This window comes from Oncorhynchus masou, unplaced genomic scaffold (genome assembly GCF_036934945.1).
Source record: "Oncorhynchus masou masou isolate Uvic2021 unplaced genomic scaffold, UVic_Omas_1.1 unplaced_scaffold_1449, whole genome shotgun sequence".
Taxonomy (NCBI): Eukaryota; Metazoa; Chordata; class Actinopteri; order Salmoniformes; family Salmonidae; genus Oncorhynchus; species Oncorhynchus masou.
This window is the reverse complement of record NW_027004465.1, coordinates 5,001-28,037: the sequence shown is the minus strand read 5'-3', so window position 1 is coordinate 28,037 and position 23,037 is coordinate 5,001. Positions and strand designations below refer to the sequence as shown.

General features: G+C 52.2%; 1 protein-coding gene across 1 annotated transcript in view; it reads right to left on the bottom strand.

The window, feature by feature from the left end:
* LOC135530881 (armadillo-like helical domain-containing protein 3) overlaps positions 1-23,037 on the bottom strand; it is an 89,079-nt gene that overhangs the window by 61,175 nt on the left and 4,867 nt on the right. Inside the window, 9 exon segments of the mRNA XM_064959051.1 lie at positions 508-577; positions 720-785; positions 3,758-3,816; positions 6,190-6,267; positions 6,270-6,290; positions 19,649-19,742; positions 21,908-21,983; positions 22,206-22,252; positions 22,439-22,499. Coding sequence (XP_064815123.1) covers positions 508-577; positions 720-785; positions 3,758-3,816; positions 6,190-6,267; positions 6,270-6,290; positions 19,649-19,742; positions 21,908-21,983; positions 22,206-22,252; positions 22,439-22,499 — 572 coding nt within the window.

Below are 23,037 nucleotides of genomic sequence, written 5' to 3'. Positions count from 1 at the left end.
GAGACAGAGAGACAGAGAGACAGAGAGAGACACAGAGACACAGAGAGAGACAGAGAGACAGACAGAGAAACAGACAGAGAGACAGACAGAGAGACACAGAGACAGTGAGAGACAGAGACAGTGAGAGACAGAGACGGTGAGAGACAGAGATGGAGAGAGACAGAGAGATGGAGAGAGACAGAGAGAGAGATAGAGAGACAGAGAAACAGACAGAGAGAGACAGAGAGTGAGACAGACAGAGTGAGACAGAGAGTGAGACAGACAGAGTGAGACAGACAGAGTGAGAGAGACAGAGTGAGAGAGACAGAGTGAGAGAGACAGAGTGAGAGAGACAGAGTGAGAGAGACAGGGAGAGAGAGAGAGACAGAGACAGAGAGAGACAGAGTGAGAGAGACACAGACATACAGCCTTTACTGTACAATTCAAATGTATATGAAGCTCTTAATGCTCTGATCCACAGCTACAACACGGACTACAGACTAGACCATGTTGAATGGTTCCACGTACCTAGAACAGCACACACCAGCGGTCTGGACGGGACGTTCTTCTCTGCTGCCTTCTTCCTGTGTCTCATTGGCTGTATACACAGAACACAGGTTAAACACACACACACACACACACACACACACACACACACACACACACACACACACACACACACACACACACACACACACACACACACACACACACACACACACACACACACACACACTTACCATTCTATGTAGATTGACTCTGAAGTTCATGTTGTCATCATGGAGAAAGGCATCAGCATACTGGTCCTATAGGACAGAGAGAGAGACATCATACTGGTCCTATAGGACAGAGAGAGAGACATCATACTGGTCCTATAGGACAGAGAGAAAGACATCATACTGGTCCTATAGGACAGAGAGAAAGACATTATACTGGTCCTATAGGACAGAGAGAGAGACATCATACTGGTCCTATAGGACAGAGAGAGAGACATCATACTGGTCCTATAGGACAGAGAGAGAGACATTATACTGGTCCTATAGGACAGAGAGAGAGACATCATACCGGTCCTATAGGACAGAGAGAAAGACATCAGCATACTGGTCCTAGAGGACAGAGAGAAAGACATCATACTGGTCCTATAGGACAGAGAGAGAGACATCATACTGGTCCTATAGGACAGAGAGAGAGACATCATACTGGTCCTATAGGACAGAGAGAGAGACATCATACTGGTCCTATAGGACAGAGAGAGAGACATCATACTGGTCCTATAGGACAGAGAGAGACATTATACTGGTCCTATAGGACAGAGAGAGACATCATACCGGTCCTATAGGACAGAGAGAAAGACATCAGCATACTGGTCCTAGAGGACAGAGAGAAAGACATCATACTGGTCCTATAGGACAGAGAGAAAGACATCATACTGGTCCTATAGGACAGAGAGAGACATCATACTGGTCCTATAGGACAGAGAGAGACATCATACTGGTCCTATAGGACAGAGAGAAAGACATCATACTGGTCCTATAGGACAGAGAGAAAGACATCAGCATACTGGTCCTAGAGGACAGAGAGAAAGACATCATACTGGTCCTATAGGACAGAGAGAAAGACATCATACTGGTCCTATAGGACAGAGAGAAAGACATCATACTGGTCCTATAGGACAGAGAGAAAGACATCATACTGGTCCTATAGGACAGAGAGAAAGACATCATACTGGTCCTATAGGACAGAGAGAAAGACATCATACAGGTCCTATAGGACAGAGAGAAAGACATCATACTGGTCCTATAGGACAGAGAGAAAGACATTATACTGGTCCTATAGGACAGAGAGAGAGACATCATACTGGTCCTATAGGACAGAGAGAAAGACATCATACTGGTCCTATAGGACAGAGAGAGAGACATCATACTGGTCCTATAGGACAGAGAGAAAGACATCATACTGGTCCTATAGGACAGAGAGAGAGACATCATACTGGTCCTATAGGACAGAGAGAAAGACATTATACTGGTCCTATAGGACAGAGAGAAAGACATCATACTGGTCCTATAGGACAGAGAGAGAGACATCATACTGGTCCTATAGGACAGAGAGAAAGACATTATACTGGTCCTATAGGACAGAGAGAAAGACATTATACTGGTCCTATAGGACAGAGAGAAAGACATCATACTGGTCCTATAGGACAGAGAGAAAGACAGCATACTGGTCCTATAGGACAGAGAGAAAGACATTATACTGGTCCTATAGGACAGAGAGAAAGACATTATACTGGTCCTATAGGACAGAGAGAAAGACATTATACTGGTCCTAGAGGACAGAGAGAAAGACATCATACTGGTCCTATAGGACAGAGAGAAAGACATTATACTGGTCCTATAGGACAGAGAGAAAGACATTATACTGGTCCTAGAGGACAGAGAGAAAGACATCATACTGGTCCTATAGGACAGAGAGAAAGACATCATACTGGTCCTAGAGGACAGAGAGAAAGACATCATACTGGTCCTATAGGACAGAGAGAGAGACATCATACTGGTCCTATAGGACAGAGAGAAAGACATCATACTGGTCCTATAGGACAGAGAGAAAGACATCATACTGGTCCTATAGGACAGAGAGAAAGACATACTGGTCCTATAGGACAGAGAGAAAGACATCATACTGGTCCTATAGGACAGAGAGAGAGACATTATACTGGTCCTATAGGACAGAGAGAGAGACATTATACTGGTCCTATAGGACAGAGAGAGAGACATCATACTGGTCCTATAGGACAGAGAGAGAGACATCATACTGGTCCTATAGGACAGAGAGAGAGACATCATACTGGTCCTATAGGACAGAGAGAGAGACATCATACCGGTCCTATAGGACAGAGAGAAAGACATCAGCATACTGGTCCTATAGGACAGAGAGAGAGACATTATACTGGTCCTATAGGACAGAGAGAAAGACATCATACTGGTCCTATAGGACAGAGAGAGAGACATTATACTGGTCCTATAGGACAGAGAGAAAGACATCATACTGGTCCTAAAGGACAGAGAGAAAGACATCATACTGGTCCTATAGGACAGAGAGAAAGACATCATACTGGTCCTATAGGACAGAGAGAAAGACATCATACTGGTCCTATAGGACAGAGAGAAAGACATCATACTGGTCCTAAAGGACAGAGAGAAAGACATTATACTGGTCCTACAGGACAGAGAGAAAGACATCATACTGGTCCTACAGGACAGAGAGAAAGACATCATACTGGTCCTATAGGACAGAGAGAAAGATCAAAGAGGAGGAGAGACAATAAGAGTGGAAGGGACGGAGACAGAGAAGCAGAGAGATTGAGACCCATCACACAGGAGTACATACCTCCGTCACACAGGTGTACATACCTCCGTCACACAGGTGTACATACCTCCGTCACACAGGTGTACATACCTCCGTCACACAGGTGTACATACCTCCGTCACACAGGTGTACATACCTCTGTCACACAGGTGTACATACCTCTGTCACACAGGTGTACATACCTCCGTCACACAGGTGTACATACCTCCGTCACACAGGTGTACATACCTCCGTCACACAGGTGTACATACCTCCGTCACACAGGTGTACATACCTCCGTCACACAGGTGTACATACCTCCATCACACAGGTGTACATACCTCCGTCACACAGGTGTACATACCTCCGTCACACAGGTGTACATACCTCCGTCACACAGGTGTACATACCTCCGTCACACAGGTGTACATACCTCCGTTATACAGGTGAGGATGATGAGGCAGAGTCTGGCACTGTTGAGTCTGTGTTCATCTGGAGAGAGAGAGAAAGAGAGAGAGAGAGAAGAGAAAGAGGGAGAGAGAATGAATCTCTCATTATTCATATGGAATAAGGATAGGGGAGACAGGAAGGATGAGAAAGGACAGATGAGGGAGAGAGATAAACATTGAGGGAGAGATATGGACTGAAAACGAGCTCAATGAAAAGGCAAAGTAGCAAGAATTGGGAAGGAGAGAGAGGGAGGACAACATGACAGCTGACATTTTGAGAAGAGGATTGAGAGAAGTGGGGGAAGAGAGGAGAAGAGAGGAGAAGAAAGGGGGAAGAGAGGAGAAGAAAGGGGGGAAGAGAGGAGAAGAAAGGGGGAAGAGAGGAGAAGAAAGGGAGGAAGAGAGGAGAAGAAAGGGGGAAGAGAGGAGAAGAAAGGGGGAAGAGAGGAGAAGAAAGGGGGAAGAGAGGAGAAGAAAGGGGGAAGAGAGGAGAAGAAAGGGGGAAGAGAGGAGAAGAAAGGGGGAAGAGAGGAGAAGAAAGGGGGAAGAGAGGAGAAGAAAGGGGAAGAGAGGAGAAGAAAGGGAGGAAGAGAGGAGAAGAAAGGGAGGAAGAGAGTAGAAGAAAGGGGGGAAGAGAGTACAAGAAAGGGGGGAAGAGAGGAGAAGAAAGGGAGGAAGAGAGGAGAAGAAAGGGAGGAAGAGAGGAGAAGAAAGGGAGGAAGAGAGTAGAAGAAAGGGAGGAAGAGAGTACACGAAAGGGGGAAAGAGAGGAGAAGAAAGGGGGGAAGAGAGGAGAAGAAAGGGGGGAAGAGAGAAGAAGAAAGGGGGGAAGAGAGTACAAGAAAGCGGGGAAGAGAGTACAAGAAAGCGGGGAAGAGAGTAGAAGAAAGGGGGGAAGAGAGTACAAGAAAGCGGGGAAGAGAGGAGAAGAAAGCGGGGAAGAGAGTAGAAGAAAGGGGGGAAGAGAGTACAAGAAAGGGGGGAAGAGAGTAGAAGAAAGGGGGGAAGAGAGTACAAGAAAGGTGGGAAGAGAGTAGAAGAAAGGGGGGAAGAGAGGAGAAGAAAGGGGGGAAGAGAGAAGAAGAAAGGGGGGAAGAGAGTACAAGAAAGCGGGGAAGAGAGGAGAAGAAAGCGGGGAAGAGAGTAGAAGAAAGGGGGGAAGAGAGTACAAGAAAGGTGGGAAGAGAGTAGAAGAAAGGGGGGAAGAGAGGAGAAGAAAGGGGGAAGAGAGGAGAAGAAAGGGGGGAAGTACTGAATAAGAAAATAAGGAATGAAAGAAAGTACATGATAGAAGGTAGAGAGAGAGAGAGAGAGAGAGAATAAATACACAGAGATAGAGAGAGAGTGACTGTGGAGGAGTATTTGATGAAGTGATAGAGGACAGAGATAGAGAGTGACTGGAGGAGTATTTGATGAAGTGATAGAGGACAGAGAGAGAGAGTGACTGGAGGAGTATTTGATGGTGATAGAGGACAGAGATAGAGACTGACTGGAGGAGTATTTGATGAAGTGATAGAGGACAGAGATAGAGAGTGACTGGAGGAGTATTTGATGGTGATAGAGGACAGAGAGAGAGAGTGACTGGAGGAGTATTTGATGAAGTGATAGAGGACAGAGATAGAGAGTGACTGGAGGAGTATTTGATGAAGTGATAGAGGACAGAGATAGAGAGTGACTGGAGGAGTATTTGATGAAGTGATAGAGGACAGAGATAGAGAGTGACTGGAGGAGTATTTGATGAAGTGATAGAGGACAGAGATAGAGAGTGACTGGAGGAGTATTTGATGAAGTGATAGAGGGTATAGATAGAGAGATATAGATCACGTGTGAACTCATTCCATGGAGGACTGGGTGTCTGTGGGTTTTCACTCCTCCCTTGGACTTGATTATTTTCTTGTTTTGGCCTCCGAAGTGGCGCAGCGATCCAAAGCACTGCATCTCTGTGCAAGAGGCGTCACTACAGACCCTGGTTCGAACCCTGGGCTGTATCACACCCGGACGTGATTGGGAGACACATAGGGCGGCGCACAATTGTCCCAGCATCGTCCGGGTTAGGGTTTGGCCGGGCTTTGTTCTTAACTAACTTGCCTAGTTAAAAAACGGTTAAATACATTTTTTTTAATGATTGCTGAATTAAGCTCACTAATTAATAAGGAACTCCCCTCACCTGGGTGGCTAACCAAAAACCAGCCGACATTAGATCCTCCGTGGAATGAGGTTGCCAGCCCTGAAAGAGGTAGAGGTAACGAGAGAGAGAGAGATAGAGAGTGGTAGAGATAGAGAGATAGAGAGAGATAGTGGTAGGTAGAGAGAGATAGTGAGAGAGAGTGGTAGAGAGATAGAGAGAGGTAGAGAGATAGAGAGAGGTAGAGAGATAGAGAGATAGAGAGAGAGAGAGATAGCCGTGTATTTAAACCTTTGGTGTCCTGCATGACGATGGAGGAGTACTTGAGGAAGGTGATGAGCAGGTTACTGGTCTGAAGGTTAGGATCCAGGGAGGTTCTGAAGAGTTCATCACTGGAAAGCAGGACACACAACGTTGGTTCAACATTATACTAATGTTATGTTGAAATGTTGAAAGATCCATTTGGGTAACAGCTAAGAACCTTACTGTGATTGTTTTCAAATAAACCGGTCAAAAAAACCTAAAATCCCTTCTTGGCATGAAGCAAGGATTTAGCCAGGACAGTCTGGGAGGGTCTGGGTGGGGAGGGGGAAACTGAAAATGTGCCGTGGTTGGCAGAAAAGTTTGGAACTCTCTTATTGGTCTATTAATTAATTTACAGCCTGGTGATGTCACCAGAAAGGTCAAAACTCCACCCCACCAAAACAGACATTTCAAACAGCTCTTTCCCTAAAAGGGCATTAGCACTTTATCTAACAATTTCACAGCATTATTCCAACCTCATAGAGGAAATATAAAGCACAGGTCCTTTAACAGGGAGAGACCCCTCAACCCCTCAACAACTCCAGGGAGAGACCCCTCAACCCCTCAACAACTCCAGGGAGAGACCCCTCAACCCCTCAACAACTCCAGGGAGAGACCCCTCAACAACTCCAGGGAGACCCCTCAACAACTCCAGGGAGAGACCCCTCAACAACTCCAGGGAGAGACCCCTCAACCCCTCAACAACTCCAGGGAGAGACCCCTCAACCCCTCAACTACTCCAGGGAGAGACCCCTCAACCCCTCAACAACTCCAGGGAGAGACCCCTCAACCCCTCAACAACTCCAGGGAGAGACCCCTCAACCTCCCAGCAACTCCAGGGAGAGACCCTCAACCCCTCAACAACTCCAGGGAGAGACCCTTCAACCCCTCAACAACTCCAGGGAGAGACCCTCAACCCCTCAACAACTCCAGGGAGAGACCCCTCAACAACTCCAGGGAGAGACCCCTCAACCCCTCAACAACTCCAGGGAGAGACCCCTCAACCTCCCAGCAACTCCAGGGAGAGACCCCTCAACCCCTCAACAACTCCAGGGAGAGACCCTTCAACCCCTCAACAACTCCAGGGAGAGACCCCTCAACCCCTCAACAACTCCAGGGAGAGACCCCTCAACAACTCCAGGGAGAGACCCCTCAACCCCTCAACTACTCCAGGGAGAGACCCCTCAACCTCCCAGCAACTCCAGGGAGAGACCCCTCAACCCCTCAACCTCTCCAGGGAGAGACCCCTCAACCCTTCAACTACTCCCGGGAGAGACCCCTCAACCCCTCAACTACTCCAGGGAGAGACCCCTCAACTACTCCAGGGAGAGACCCCTCAACAACTCAACAACTCCAGGGAGAGACCCCTCAACCCCTCAACAACTCCAGGGAGAGACCCCTCAACCTCCCAGCAACTCCAGGGAGAGACCCCTCAACAACTCCAGGGAGAGACCCCTCAACCCCTCAACAACTCCAGGGAGAGACCCCTCAACCCCTCAACTACTCCCGGGAGAGACCCCTCAACCCCTCAACTACTCCAGGGAGAGACTCCTCAACCCCTCAACAACTCCAGGGAGAGACCCCTCAACTACTCCAGGGAGAGACCCCTCAACAACTCAACAACTCCAGGGAGAGACCCCTCAACCCCTCAACAACTCCAGGGAGAGACCCTTCAACCCCTCAACAACTCCAGGGAGAGACCCCTCAACCCCTCAACAAGTCCAGGGAGAGACCCTTCAACCTCCCAGCAACTCCAGGGAGAGACCCCTCAACACCTCAACAACTCCAGGGAGAGACCCCTCAACCTCCCAGCAACTCCAGGGAGAGACCCCTCAACCTCCCAGCAACTCCAGGGAGAGACCCCTCAACCCCTCAACAACTCCAGGGAGAGACACCTCAACCTCCCAGCAACTCCAGGGAGAGACCCCTCAACCTCCCAGCAACTCCAGGGAGAGACCCCTCAACCCCTCAACAACTCCAGGGAGAGACCCCTCAACCTCCCAGCAACTCCAGGGAGAGACCTCCCAACAACTCCAGGGAGAGACCCCTCAACCCCTCAACAACTCCAGGGAGAGACCCCTCAACCTCCCAGCAACTCCAGGGAGAGACCCCTCAACCCCTCAACAACTCCAGGGAGAGACCCTTCAACCCCTCAACAACTCCAGGGAGAGACCCCTCAACCCCTCAACAACTCCAGGGAGAGACCCCTCAACCCCTCAACAACTCCAGGGAGAGACCCCTCAACCCCTCAACTACTCCAGGGAGAGACCCCTCAACCTCCCAGCAACTCCAGGGAGAGACCCCTCAACCTCCCAACAACTCCAGGGAGAGACCCCTCAACCCCTAAACAACTCCAGGGAGAGACCCCTCAACCCCTCAACAACTCCAGGGAGAGACCCCTCAACCTCCCAGCAACTCCAGGGAGAGACCCCTCAACCCCTCAACAACTCCAGGGAGAGACCCCACAACCCCTCAACAACTCCAGGGAGAGACCCCTCAACCCCTCAACAACTCCAGGGAGAGACCCCTCAACCTCCCAGCAACTCCAGGGAGAGACCCCTCAACAACTCCAGGGAGAGACCCCTCAACCCCTCAAATACTCCAGAGAGAGACCCCTCAACAACTCAACAACTCCAGGGAGAGACCCCTCAACAACTCCAGGGAGAGACCCCTCAACAACTCCAGGGAGAGACCCCTCAACTACTCCAGGGAGAGACCCCTCAACCCCTCAACAACTCCAGGGAGAGACCCCTCAACTACTCCAGGGAGAGACCCCTCAACTACTCAACAACTCCAGGGAGAGACCCCTCAACCCCTCAACAACTCCAGGGAGAGACCCCTCAACCTCCCAGCAACTCCAGGGAGAGACCCCTCAACAACTCCAGGGAGAGACCCCTCAACAACTCCAGGGAGAGACCCCTCAACCCCTCAACAACTCCAGGGAGAGACCCCTCAACCCCTCAACTACTCCCGGGAGAGACCCCTCAACCCCTCAACTACTCCAGGGAGAGACCCCTCAACCCCTCAACTACTCCAGGGAGAGACCCCTCAACTACTCCAGGGAGAGACCCCTCAACCCCTCAACCCCTCAACAACTCCAGGGAGAGACCCCTCAACTACTCCAGGGAGAGACCCCTCAACTACTCAACAACTCCAGGGAGAGACCCCTCAACCCCTCAACAACTCCAGGGAGAGACCCCTCAACCTCCCAGCAACTCCAGGGAGAGACCCCTCAACAACTCCAGGGAGAGACCCCTCAACAACTCCAGGGAGAGACCCCTCAACCCCTCAACAACTCCAGGGAGAGACCCCTCAACCCCTCAACTACTCCCGGGAGAGACCCCTCAACCCCTCAACTACTCCAGGGAGAGACCCCTCAACTACTCCAGGGAGAGACTCCTCAACCCCTCAACAACTCCAGGGAGAGACCCCTCAACTACTCCAGGGAGAGACCCCTCAACAACTCAACAACTCCAGGGAGAGACCCCTCAACCCCTCAACAACTCCAGGGAGAGACCCCTCAACCTCCCAGCAACTCCAGGGAGAGACCCCTCAACCCCTCAACAACTCCCGGAAAGACCCCTCAACCTCCCAGCAACTCCAGGGAGAGACCCTCAACAACTCCAGGGAGAGACCCCTCAACAACTCCAGGGAGAGACCCCTCAACCCCACAACAACTCCAGGGAGAGACCCCTCAACCCCTCAACAACTCCAGGGAGAGACCCCTCAACCCCTCAACAACTCCAGGGAGAGACCCTCAACAACTCCAGGGAGAGACCCCTCAACCTCCCAGCAACTCCAGGGAGAGACCCCTCAACCTCCCAACAACTCCAGGGAGAGACCCCTCAACCCCTCAACAACTCCAGGGAGAGACCCCACAACCCCTCAACAACTCCAGGGAGAGACCCCTCAACCCCTCAACAACTCCAGGGAGAGACCCCTCAACAACTCCAGGGAGAGACCCCTCAACCTCCCAGCAACTCCAGGGAGAGACCCCTCAACCCCTCAACTACTCCAGGGAGAGACCCCTCAACCCCTCAACTACTCCAGAGAGAGACCCCTCAACAACTCAACAACTCCAGGGAGAGACCCCTCAACAACTCCAGGGAGAGACCCCTCAACCTCCCAGCAACTCCAGGGAGAGACCCCTCAACCCCTCAACAACTCCAGGGAGAGACCCTTCAACCCCTCAACAACTCCAGGGAGAGACCCCTCAACCCCTCAACAACTCCAGGGAGAGACCCCTCAACCCCTCAACAACTCCAGGGAGAGACCCCTCAACCCCTCAACTACTCCAGGGAGAGACCCCTCAACCCCTCAACAACTCCAGGGAGAGACCCCACAACCCCTCAACAACTCCAGGGAGAGACCCCTCAACCCCTCAACAACTCCAGGGAGAGACCCCTCAACCCTTCAACTACTCCCGGGAGAGACCCCTCAACCCCTCAACTACTCCAGGGAGAGACCCCTCAACTACTCCAGGGAGAGACCCCTCAACCCCTCAACAACTCCAGGGAGAGACCCCTCAACAACTCCAGGGAGAGACCCCTCAACCTCCCAGCAACTCCAGGGAGAGACCCCTCAACCCCTCAACAACTCCAGGGAGAGACCCTTCAACCCCTCAACAACTCCAGGGAGAGACCCCTCAACCTCCCAGCAACTCCAGGGAGAGACCCCTCAACCCCTCAACAACTCCAGGGAGAGACCCTCAACCCCTCAACTACTCCAGGGAGAGACCCCTCAACTACTCAACAACTCCAGGGAGAGACCCCTCAACCCCTCAACAACTCCAGGGAGAGACCCCTCAACCTCCCAGCAACTCCAGGGAGAGACCCTCAACAACTCCAGGGAGAGACCCTCAACAACTCCAGGGAGAGACCCTCAACCCCTCAACAACTCCAGGGAGAGACCCCTCAACCCCTCAACTACTCCCGGGAGAGACCCCTCAACCCCTCAACTACTCCAGGGAGAGACCCTCAACTACTCCAGGGAGAGACTCCTCAACCCTCAACAACTCCAGGGAGAGACCCTCAACTACTCCAGGGAGAGACCCCTCAACAACTCAACAACTCCAGGGAGAGACCCCTCAACCCCTCAACAACTCCAGGGAGAGACCCCTCAACCTCCCAGCAACTCCAGGAGAGACCCCTCAACCCCTCAACAACTCCCGGGAAAGACCCCTCAACCTCCCAGCAACTCCAGGGAGAGACCCTCAACAACTCCAGGGAGAGACCCCTCAACAACTCCAGGGAGAGACCCCTCAACCCCACAACAACTCCAGGGAGAGACCCCTCAACCCCTCAACAACTCCAGGGAGAGACCCCTCAACCCCTCAACAACTCCAGGGAGAGACCCCTCAACAACTCCAGGGAGAGACCCCTCAACCTCCCAGCAACTCCAGGGAGAGACCCCTCAACCTCCCAACAACTCCAGGGAGAGACCCCTCAACCCCTCAACAACTCCAGGGAGAGACCCCACAACCCCTCAACAACTCCAGGGAGAGACCCCTCAACCCCTCAACAACTCCAGGGAGAGACCCTCAACAACTCCAGGGAGAGACCCCTCAACCTCCCAGCAACTCCAGGGAGAGACCCCTCAACCCCTCAACTACTCCAGGGAGAGACCCCTCAACCCCTCAACTACTCCAGAGAGAGACCCCTCAACAACTCAACAACTCCAGGGAGAGACCCTCAACAACTCCAGGGAGAGACCCCTCAACCTCCCAGCAACTCCAGGGAGAGACCCCTCAACCCCTCAACAACTCCAGGGAGAGACCCTTCAACCCCTCAACAACTCCAGGGAGAGACCCTCAACCCCTCAACAACTCCAGGGAGAGACCCCTCAACCCCTCAACAACTCCAGGGAGAGACCCCTCAACCCCTCAACTACTCCAGGGAGAGACCCTCAACCCCTCAACAACTCCAGGGAGAGACCCCACAACCCCTCAACAACTCCAGGGAGAGACCCTCAACCCCTCAACAACTCCAGGGAGAGACCCTCAACCCTTCAACTACTCCCGGGAGAGACCCTCAACCCCTCAACTACTCCAGGGAGAGACCCCTCAACTACTCCAGGGAGAGACCCTCAACCCCTCAACAACTCCAGGGAGAGACCCCTCAACAACTCCAGGGAGAGACCCCTCAACCTCCCAGCAACTCCAGGGAGAGACCCCTCAACCCCTCAACAACTCCAGGGAGAGACCCTTCAACCCCTCAACAACTCCAGGGAGAGACCCCTCAACCTCCCAGCAACTCCAGGGAGAGACCCCTCAACCCCTCAACAACTCCAGGGAGAGACCCCTCAACCCCTCAACTACTCCAGAGAGAGACCCCTCAACAACTCAACAACTCCAGGGAGAGACCCCTCAACAACTCCAGGGAGAGACCCCTCAACCCCTCAACAACTCCAGGGAGAGACCCCTCAACCCTTCAACTACTCCCGGGAGAGACCCCTCAACCCCTCAACTACTCCAGGGAGAGACCCCTCAACTACTCCAGGGAGAGACCCCTCAACCCCTCAACAACTCCAGGGAGAGACCCCTCAACTACTCCAGGGAGAGACCCTCAACAACTCAACAACTCCAGGGAGAGACCCTCAACCCCTCAACAACTCCAGGGAGAGACCCTCAACCTCCCAGCAACTCCAGGGAGAGACCCCTCAACAACTCCAGGGAGAGACCCCTCAACAACTCCAGGGAGAGACCCCTCAACCCCTCAACTACTCCCGGGAGAGACCCCTCAACCCCTCAACTACTCCAGGGAGAGACCCCTCAACTACTCCAGGGAGAGAGTCCTCAACCCCTCAACAACTCCAGGGAGAGACCCCTCAACTACTCCAGGGAGAGACGCCTCAACAACTCAACAACTCCAGGGAGAGACCCCTCAACCCCTCAACAACTCCAGGGAGAGACCCCTCAACCTCCCAGCAACTCCAGGGAGAGACCCCTCAACCCCTCAACAACTCCCGGGAAAGACCCCTCAACCCCTCAACAACTCCAGGGAGAGACCCCACAACCCCTCAACAACTCCAGGGAGAGACCCCTCAACAACTCCAGGGAGAGACCCCTCAACCTCCCAGCAACTCCAGGGAGAGACCCCTCAACCCCTCAACAACTCCAGGGAGAGACCCCTCAACCCCTCAACTACTCCAGAGAGAGACCCCTCAACAACTCAACAACTCCAGGGAGAGACCCCTCAACAACTCCAGGGAGAGACCCCTCAACCCCTCAACAACTCCAGGGAGAGACCCTCAACCCTTCAACTACTCCCGGGAGAGACCCCTCAACCCCTCAACTACTCCAGGGAGAGACCCCTCAACTACTCCAGGGAGAGACCCCTCAACCCCTCAACAACTCCAGGGAGAGACCCCTCAACTACTCCAGGGAGAGACCCCTCAACAACTCAACAACTCCAGGGAGAGACCCCTCAACCCCTCAACAACTCCAGGGAGAGACCCCTCAACCTTCCAGCAACTCCAGGGAGAGACCCCTCAACAACTCCAGGGAGAGACCCCTCAACAACTCCAGGGAGAGACCCCTCAACCCCTCAACTACTCCCGGGAGAGACCCCTCAACCCCTCAACTACTCCAGGGAGAGACCCCTCAACTACTCCAGGGAGAGAGTCCTCAACCCCTCAACAACTCCAGGGAGAGACCCCTCAACTACTCCAGGGAGAGACCCCTCAACAACTCAACAACTCCAGGGAGAGACCCCTCAACCCCTCAACAACTCCAGGGAGAGACCCCTCAACCTCCCAGCAACTCCAGGGAGAGACCCCTCAACCCCTCAACAACTCCCGGGAAAGACCCCTCAACCTCCCAGCAACTCCAGGGAGAGACTTCTCAACAACTCCAGGGAGAGACCCCTCAACAACTCCAGGGAGAGACCCCTCAACCCCACAACAACTCCAGGGAGAGACCCCTCAACCCCTCAACAACTCCAGGGAGAGACCCCTCAACCCCTCAACAACTCCAGGGAGAGACCCCTCAACAACTCCAGGGAGAGACCCCTCAACCTCCCAGCAACTCCAGGGAGAGACCCCTCAAACTCCCAGCAACTCCAGGGAGAGACCCCTCAACCTCCCAACAACTCCAGGGAGAGACCCCTCAACCCCTCAACAACTCCAGGGAGAGACCCCTCAACAACTCCAGGGAGAGACCCCTCAACCTCCCAACAACTCCAGGGAGAGACCCCTCAACCCCTCAACAACTCCAGGGAAAGAGCCCTCAACCTCCCAGCAACTCCAGGGAGAGACCCCTCAACCCCTCAACAACTCCAGGGAGAGACTCCACAACCCCTCAACAACTCCAGGGAGAGACCCCTCAACCCCTCAACAACTCCAGGGAGAGACCCCTCAACAACTCCAGGGAGAGACCCCTCAACCTCCCAGCAACTCCAGGGAGAGACCCCTCAACCCCTCAACTACTCCAGGGAGAGACCCCTCAACCCCTCAACTACTCCAGAGAGAGACCCCTCAACAACTCAACAACTCCAGGGAGAGACCCCTCAACAACTCCAGGGAGAGACCCCTCAACCCCTCAACAACTCCAGGGAGAGACCCCTCAACTACTCCAGGGAGAGACCCCTCAACAACTCCAGGGAGAGACCCCTCAACTACTCCAGGGAGAGACCCTTCAACAACTCAACAACTCCAGGGAGAGACCCCTCAACAACTCCAGGGAGAGACCCCTCAACCTCCCAGCAACTCCAGGGAGAGACCCCTCAACCCCTCAACAACTCCCGGGAGAGACCCCTCAACCTCCAAACAACTCCAGGGAGAGACCCCTCAACAACTCCAGGGAGAGACCCCTCAACCCCTCAACAACTCCAGGGAGAGACCCCTCAACTACTCCCGGGAGAGACCCCTCAACCCCTCAACTACTCCAGGGAGAGACCCCTCAACTACTCCAGGGAGAGACTCCTCAACCCCTCAACAACTCGAGGGAGAGACCCCTCAACTACTCCAGGGAGAAACCCCTCAACAACTCAACAACTCCAGGGAGAGACCCCTCAACCCCTCAACAACTCCAGGGAGAGACCCCTCAACCTCCCAGCAACTCCAGGGAGAGACCCCTCAACCCATCAACAACTCCAGGGAGAGACCCCTCAACAACTCCAGGGAGAGACCCCTCAACAACTCCAGGGAGAGACCCCTCAACCCCTCAACAACTCCAGGGAGAAACCCCTCAACCCCTCAACAACTCCAGGGAGAGACCCCTCAACTCCTCAACAACTCCAGGGAGAGACCCCTCAACCACTCCAGGGAGAGACCCCTCAACCCCTCAACAACTCCAGGGAGAGACCCCTCAACCTCCCAGCAACTCCAGGGAGAGACCCCTCAACCTCCCAGCAACTCCAGGGAGAGACCCCTCAACCTCCCAACAACTCCAGGGAGAGACCCCTCAACCCCTCAACAACTCCAGGGAGAGAACCCTCAACAACTCCAGGGAGAGACCCCTCAACCTCCCAACAACTCCAGGGAGAGACCCCTCAACCCCTCAACAACTCCAGGGAGAGACTCCTCAACCCCTCAACAACTCTAGGGAGAGACCCCTCAACCTCCCAGCAACTCCAGGGAGAGACCCCTCAACAACTCCAGGGAGAGACCCCTCAACAACTCCAGGGAGAGACCCCTCAACAACTCCAGGGAGAGACCCGTCAACCTCCCAGCAACTCCAGGGAGAGACCCCTCAACCCTTCAACTACTCCAGGGAGAGACCCCTCAACCCCTCAACAACTCCAGGGAGAGACCCCTCAACAACTCCAGGGAGAGACCCCTCAACAACTCCAGGGAGAGACCCCTCAACAACTCCAGGGAGAGACCCCTCAACAACTCCAGGGAGAGACCCGTCAACCTCCCAGCAACTCCAGGGAGAGACCCCTCAACCCCTCAACTACTCCAGGGAGAGACCCCTCAACAACTCCAGGGAGAGACCCCTCAACCTCCCAGCAACTCCAGGGAGAGACCCCTCAACAACTCCAGGAAGAGACCCCTCAACTACTCCAGGGAGAGACCCCTCAACCCCTCAACAACTCCAGGGAGAGACCCCTCAACCCCTCAACAACTCCAGGGAGAGACCCCTCAACCCCTCAACAACTCCAGGGAGAGACCCCTCAACTACTCCAGGGAGAGACCCCTCAACAACTCCAGGGAGAGACCCCTCAACCCCTCAACTACTCCAGGGAGAGACCCCTCAACCCCTCAACAACTCCAGGGAGAGACCCCTCAACCCCTCAACAACTCCAGGGAGAGACCCCTCAACCCCTTAACAACTCCAGGGAGAGACCCCTCAACCCCTCAACAACTCCAGGGAGAGACCCCTCAACCCCTCAACAACTCCAGGGAGAGACCCCTCAACCTCCCAACAACTCCAGGGAGAGACCCCTCAACCCCTCAACAACTCCAGGGAGAGACCCCTCAACAACTCCAGGGAGAGACCCCTCAACCCCTCAACAACTCCAGGGAGAGACCCCTCAACCCCTCAACAACTCCAGGGAGAGACCCCTCAATCCCTCAACAACTCCCGGGAGAGACCCCTCAACAACTCCAGGGAGAGACCCCTCAATCCCTCAACAACTCCCGGGAGAGACCCCTCAACCCCTCAACAACTCCACTGCAACATCCAGGGAGAGACCCCTCAACAACTCCATGGAGAGACCCCTCAACCCCTCAACAACTCCATGGAGAGACCCCTCAACAACTCCATGGAGAGACCCCTCAACCCCTCAACCTCCCAGCAACTCCAGGGACGGACCTCCCAACAACTCCAGGGAGAGACCCCTCAACAACTCCATGGAGAGACCCCTCAACCCCTCAACCTCCCAGCAACTCCAGGGAGAGACCCCTCAACAACTCCAGGGAGAGACCCCTCAATCCCTCAACAACTCCAGGGAGAGACCCCTCAACAACTCCAGGGAGAGGCCCCTCAACAACTCCAGGGAGAGACCCCTCAACAACTCCAGGGAGAGACCCCTCAACAACTCCAGGGAGAGACCCGTCAACCTCCCAGCAACTCCAGGGAGAGACCCCTCAACCCCTCAACAACTCCAGGGAGAGACCCCTCAACCTCCCAGCAACTGCAGGGAGAGACCCCTCAACCCCTCAACAACTCCAGGGAGAGACCCCTCAACAACTCAACAACTCCAGGGAGAGACCCCTCAACCCCTCAACAACTCCAGGGAGAGACCCCTCAACAACTCCAGGGAGAGACCCCTCAACCTCCCAACAACTCCAGGGAGAGACCCCTCAACCCCTCAACAACTCCAGGGAGAGACCCCTCAACCCCTCAACAACTCCAGGGAGAGACCCCTCAATCCCTCAACAACTCCAGGGAGAGACCCCTCAATCCCTCAACAACTCCCGGGAGAGACCCTCAACCTCCCAACAACTCCAGGGAGAGACCCCTCAACCCCTCAACAACTCCAGGGAGAGACCCCTCAACCCCTCAACAACTCCAGGGAGAGACCCCTCAATCCCTCAACAACTCCAGGGAGAGACCCCTCAATCCCTCAACAACTCCCGGGAGAGACCCCTCAACCTCCCAACAACTCCAGGGAGAGACCCTCAACCCCTCAACAACTCCACTGCAACATCCAGGGAGAGACCCCTCAACAACTCCATGGAGAGACCCCTCAACCCCTCAACCTCCCAGCAACTCCAGGGACAGACCTCCCAACAACTCCAGGGAGAGACCCCTCAACAACTCCATGGAGAGACCCCTCAACCTCCCAGCAACTCCAGGGAGAGACCTCCCAACAACTCCACTGCAACATCCATCACTGGTAGGTAGAGACACACGGCCATTTATGTTCAACAACGTTAATTTAACTTCATAGTAACATAAATGGAATGTCATTTGAATGTTGAACGTTCGACCTAATAATGAGCTTTACTGTCGGTAGAGACAAGAAGAGAAGCTATTAAGTGATCCACTATTAGCTAGTCAAGACGCTATACGAGACAGTCAGGTGGATCTCACATCTCAGATGCTAGTTTCACAGATAAAACAGGAGCCAACAACTTCTACTTCATCCCAGTCTCCTCCCTCCATTTTGATTTGTCCTCATCCCACCAATCCTGGATCAGGTCCAAGACGACTGGTTATGACATCATGGCCATGAGCCAGCCAAACACATGGTCCACAGGGGGAAAAGGGTGTATGTGTGTGTGTGTATGTGTGTATGTGTGTGTGTATGTGTATGTGTGTGTGTGTGTGTGTGTGGTGACATGGTTCTCTACCTGAAAGATTCATCTGTATTTGAAGTTCCGTTAATATTTCATTCAGCAAATGGCTTTTAGCGAGAAACACACACTATGCATGTTTTAACAGTTACATTGCACGTGAACTGAACAGGTTCAGATTGTGTGTGTTCGTGTGGCGCACGTGTATGGAGGGGTTATCAAAAATGGACGGCCAAAAACAATGACGAGAAACGTATTTCTTTAAAACAGAATGTTTCAGAGGCTTGTTAAAATGTTTCCTCCTATGTCCACTGGTTTTAAGGGGGAAGGGGAACTAAAGGAGTGGAGGGGAACTAAAGGAGTGGAGGGGAACTAAAGGAGTGGAGGGGAACTAAAGGAGTGGAGGGGAACTAAAGGAGTGGAGGGGACCTAAAGGAGTGGAGGGGAACTAAAGGAGTGGAGGGGAACTAAAGGAGTGGAGGGGACCTAAAGGAGTGGAGGGGAACTAAAGGAGTGGAGGGGACCTAAAGGAGTGGAGGGGAACTAAAGGAGGGGAACTAAAGGAGGGGAACTAAAGGAGTGGAGGGGAACTAAAGGAGTGGAGGGGACCTAAAGGAGTGGAGGGGAACTAATGGAGTGAAAGGGAACTAAAGGAGTGGAGGGGACCTAAAGGAGTGGAGGGGACCTAAAGGAGTGGAGGGGACCTAAAGGAGTGGAGGGGACCTAAAGGAGTGGAGGGGACCTAAAGGAGTGGAGGGGACCTAAAGGAGTGGAGGGGAACTAAAGGAGTGGAGGGGAACTAAAGGAGTGGAGGGGAACTAAAGGAGTGGAGGGGAACTAAAGGAGTGGAGGGGACCTAAAGGAGTGGAGGGGAACTAAAGGAGTGGAGGGGAACTAAAGGAGTGGAGGGGACCTAAAGGAGTGGAGGGGACCTAAAGGAGTGGAGGGGACCTAAAGGAGTGGAGGGGACCTAAAGGAGTGGAGGGGAACTAAAGGAGTGGAGGGGAACTAAAGGAGTGGAGGGGTCCTAAAGGAGTGGAGGGGTCTTGGTTGACTCTGGCCAACCGTTCCATTTTCCAGAATTACCCCAGTAACAGAAAACAGGAAAGATTTAAAAAATAGTAACTACGTCAATTTAAACACTAGTGATTAGTACTACTAATAAAGGTTTCATTTCATTCACTCATTCAGTCAATAATTAATGTGTAAATGTCATTCGTTCATGGAACAAGGTGGACCCAGAGTCCGGACCAATCATGTTACTCACTGTCCATAGAGAGCGGGGTTGTGCCAAGCGGAGTCGTGGGAGTGGTCGGAACAGGGGTGATGGGTGTGGTCGGGATGTCAATCTCTGGGTGACTCTGTTGATTGACAGGTGACAGAGCAAATGAGTGAGGAGAAGAAAGAGAGGTAGAGGAGGCAGACAGAGAGATAGTGGGATTAGAGGGAGAGAGAACACATGACTTTCAAGGAAAGCTGAACAGATGAAACCAGAACAAAGACAATTCCCCCTATTTGTTCTCCTCTCCTCCTCTCTCCAATCAGCGTCAGGTCATTATATACAACACTATCAGACATCAGAGATGCTGGCATCTGATAGAACTAAAAAACTGACTTTAGAAAAAGAACCAATTACCCCTCCTCCTTCTTTATCTCCGCCCTCACCCCCTCTCTCTATACCTCCCACCCTCACCCCCTCTCTCTATACCTCCCACCCTCACCCCCTCTCTCTATACCTCCCACCCTCACTGCCTTCCACCCTCACTCTCTCTCTATGCCTCCCACCCTTACCCCCTCTCTCTATACCTCCCACCCTCACCCTCTCTCTGCCTCCCACCCTCACCCTCTCTCTGCCTCCCACCCTCACTCTCCCCATCTCTCTATACCTCCCACCCTCACCCCCTCTCTCTATACCTCACACCCTCACCCCCTCTCTCTATACCTCCCACCATCCCCCCTCTCTCTATACCTCCCACCCTCACCCCCTCTCTGCCTTCCACCCTCACTCTCTCTATCTGCCTCCCTCACTCACTCACACCCTCTCTGTCCGCCTCCCTCCCTCACCCTCTCTGTCCGCCTCCCTCCCTCACCCTCTCTGTCCTCCTCCCTCCCTCCCTCACCCTCTCTGTCCTCCTCCCTCCCTCACTCACTCACACCCTCTCTGTCCGCCTCCCTCCCTCACCCTCTCTGTCCGCCTCCCTCCCTCACCCTCTCTGTTCGCCTCCCTCCCTCACCCTCTCTGTCCGCCTCCCTCACCCTCTCTGTCCGCCTCCCTCCCTCACCCTCTCTGTCCGCCTCCCTCCCAAGCGGAGGAAGGAGACAATCAACTTCTTTTCCTCAAAGCCAAAATATATTTTTTAAATAGAATACATTTTGTTTCTATAAATAGTAGTTTAACTTCACCTGACCAAAAACAGGAGAAAATAGAAAAAAAGATGAAAAGGAAAATAAAGTAGAAGAAAAAGTTGTTTCTAGGGACAGTAGAAGTAGTTTTGATCCTAGCGACAGTAGAAGTAGTTTTGTTTCTAGAGACAGTAGAAGTAGTTTTATTCCTAGCGAGAGTAGAACTAGTTTTGTTTCTAGCGACAGTAGAAGTAGTTTTGTTTCTAGCGACAGTAGAACTAGTTTTGTTTCTAGCGACAGTAGAAGTAGTTTTGTTTCTAGCGACAGTAGAACTAGTTTTGTTCCTAGCGACAGTAGAAGTAGTTTTGTTTCTATGGACAGTAGAACTAGTTTTGTTTCTAGCGACAGTAGAAGTAGTTTTGTTCCTAGCGACAGTAGAAGTAGTTTTGTTTCTATGGACAGTAGAAGTAGTTTTGTTTCTAGAGACAGTAGAAGTAGTTTTGTTTCTAGAGACAATAGAAGTAGTTTTGTTTCTAGGGACAGTAGAAGTAGTTTTGTTTCTAGAGACAGTAGAAGTAGTTTTGTTCCTAGCGACAGTAGAAGTAGTTTTGTTTCTAGGGACAGTAGAAGTAGTTTTGTTTCTAGGGACAGTAGAAGTAGTTTTGTTTCTAGAGACAGTAGAAGTAGTTTTGTTCCTAGCGACAGTAGAAGTAGTTTTGTTCCTAGCGACAGTAGAAGTAGTTTTGTTTCTAGAAACAGTAGAAGTAGTTTTGTTCCTAGCGACAGTTGAAGTAGTTTTGTTTCTAGAGACAGTAGAAGTAGTTTTGTTACTAGCGACAGTTGAAGTAGTTTTGTTCCTAGAGACAGTAGAAGTAGTTTTGTTCCTAGCGACAGTTGAAGTAGTTTTGTTTCTAGAGACAGTAGAAGTAGTTTTGTTCCTAGAGACAGTAGAAGTAGTTTTGTTCCTAGCGACAGTAGAAGTAGTTTTGTTCCTAGCGACAGTAGAAGTAGTTTTGTTTCTAGAGACAGTAGAAGTAGTTTTGTTCCTAGCGACAGTTGAAGTAGTTTTGTTCCTAGCGACAGTAGAAGTATTTTGCTTCCTAGCGACAGTAGAAGTAGTTTTGTTCCTAGCGACAGTAGAAGTAGTTTTGTTCCTAGCGACAGTTGAAGTAGTCTAAGTCACCTGAGCGAGAACAGTGATGAAGTTGCGGTTGAGGTGCACGGCCTCGTACAACGCCAGCAGAATCGCCTCATTGGTCCTGAGAGGGGTCAAAATGTCAATATCAGCCAATTAGAACAATGGTTCCAGATTGTATTTGTGACATCACACTGACTAAGGGACCAAAGAGGTCCCGATCACTCTGCATGGATGAAGTTGTCCTATAGACACTGAGCTACAGTCAGGTCTGTGTTTTTCACCTACTAGATCTGTGGCTAAGGGCAACTTCTACTCTATGCTTCTACTCTAAGCATGTACTTACTGTACAGAGAGCTTCTCATCTGCATCTGCAATGAACATACTGCCCACCTGTGGACAAGACAGGAATTACAATGAGAGAATGTTGACAAAATTGACAGTTGTTTAGGAGAACAATTAGTTGTTGCGGTGTGTTGGTGGGTCACATAGATCCTGAGACTAGACTTAATCTGTGTCTGGGGAAGGTGGCCCAATATGTTGTACTATATTTCATTGCAGGATCAGATGTGTTCTTACCATACTGGTGAGTGTAGAGAAGAATCCTCCATGGTTCTCCTCCTCTTTGTCTTTGTACTGTCTGGAGACACAGGGAGAGAACATGACAATCAACATAAATGTCGGCCCTGGGGTTATGAGTATATGAAAGTATGGACATGAAATATCTCATCATCTGTTACTTTAATGTGATCTGTTTCTAAGCAGACAGACAGCTCTTCCCGTCTCTAAGCAGACACACAGCTCTTCCTGTCTCTAAGCAGACAGACAGCTACTCCTGTCTCTAAGCAGACAGACAGCTACTCCTGTCTCTAAGCAGACAGACAGCTCTTCCTGTCTCTAAGCAGACAGACAGCTCTTCCTGTCTCTAAGCAGACAGACAGCTCTTCCTGTCTCTAAGCAGACAGACAGCTCTTCCTGTCTCTAAGCAGACAGACAGCTCTTCCTGTCTCTAAGCAGACAGACAGCTCTTCCTGTCTCTAAGCAGACAGACAGCTCTTCCTGTCTCTAAGCAGACAGACAGCTCTTCCTGTCTCTAAGCAGACAGACAGCTCTTCCTGTCTCTAAGCAGACAGACAGCTCTTCCTGTCTCTAAGCAGACAGACAGCTCTTCTTGTCTC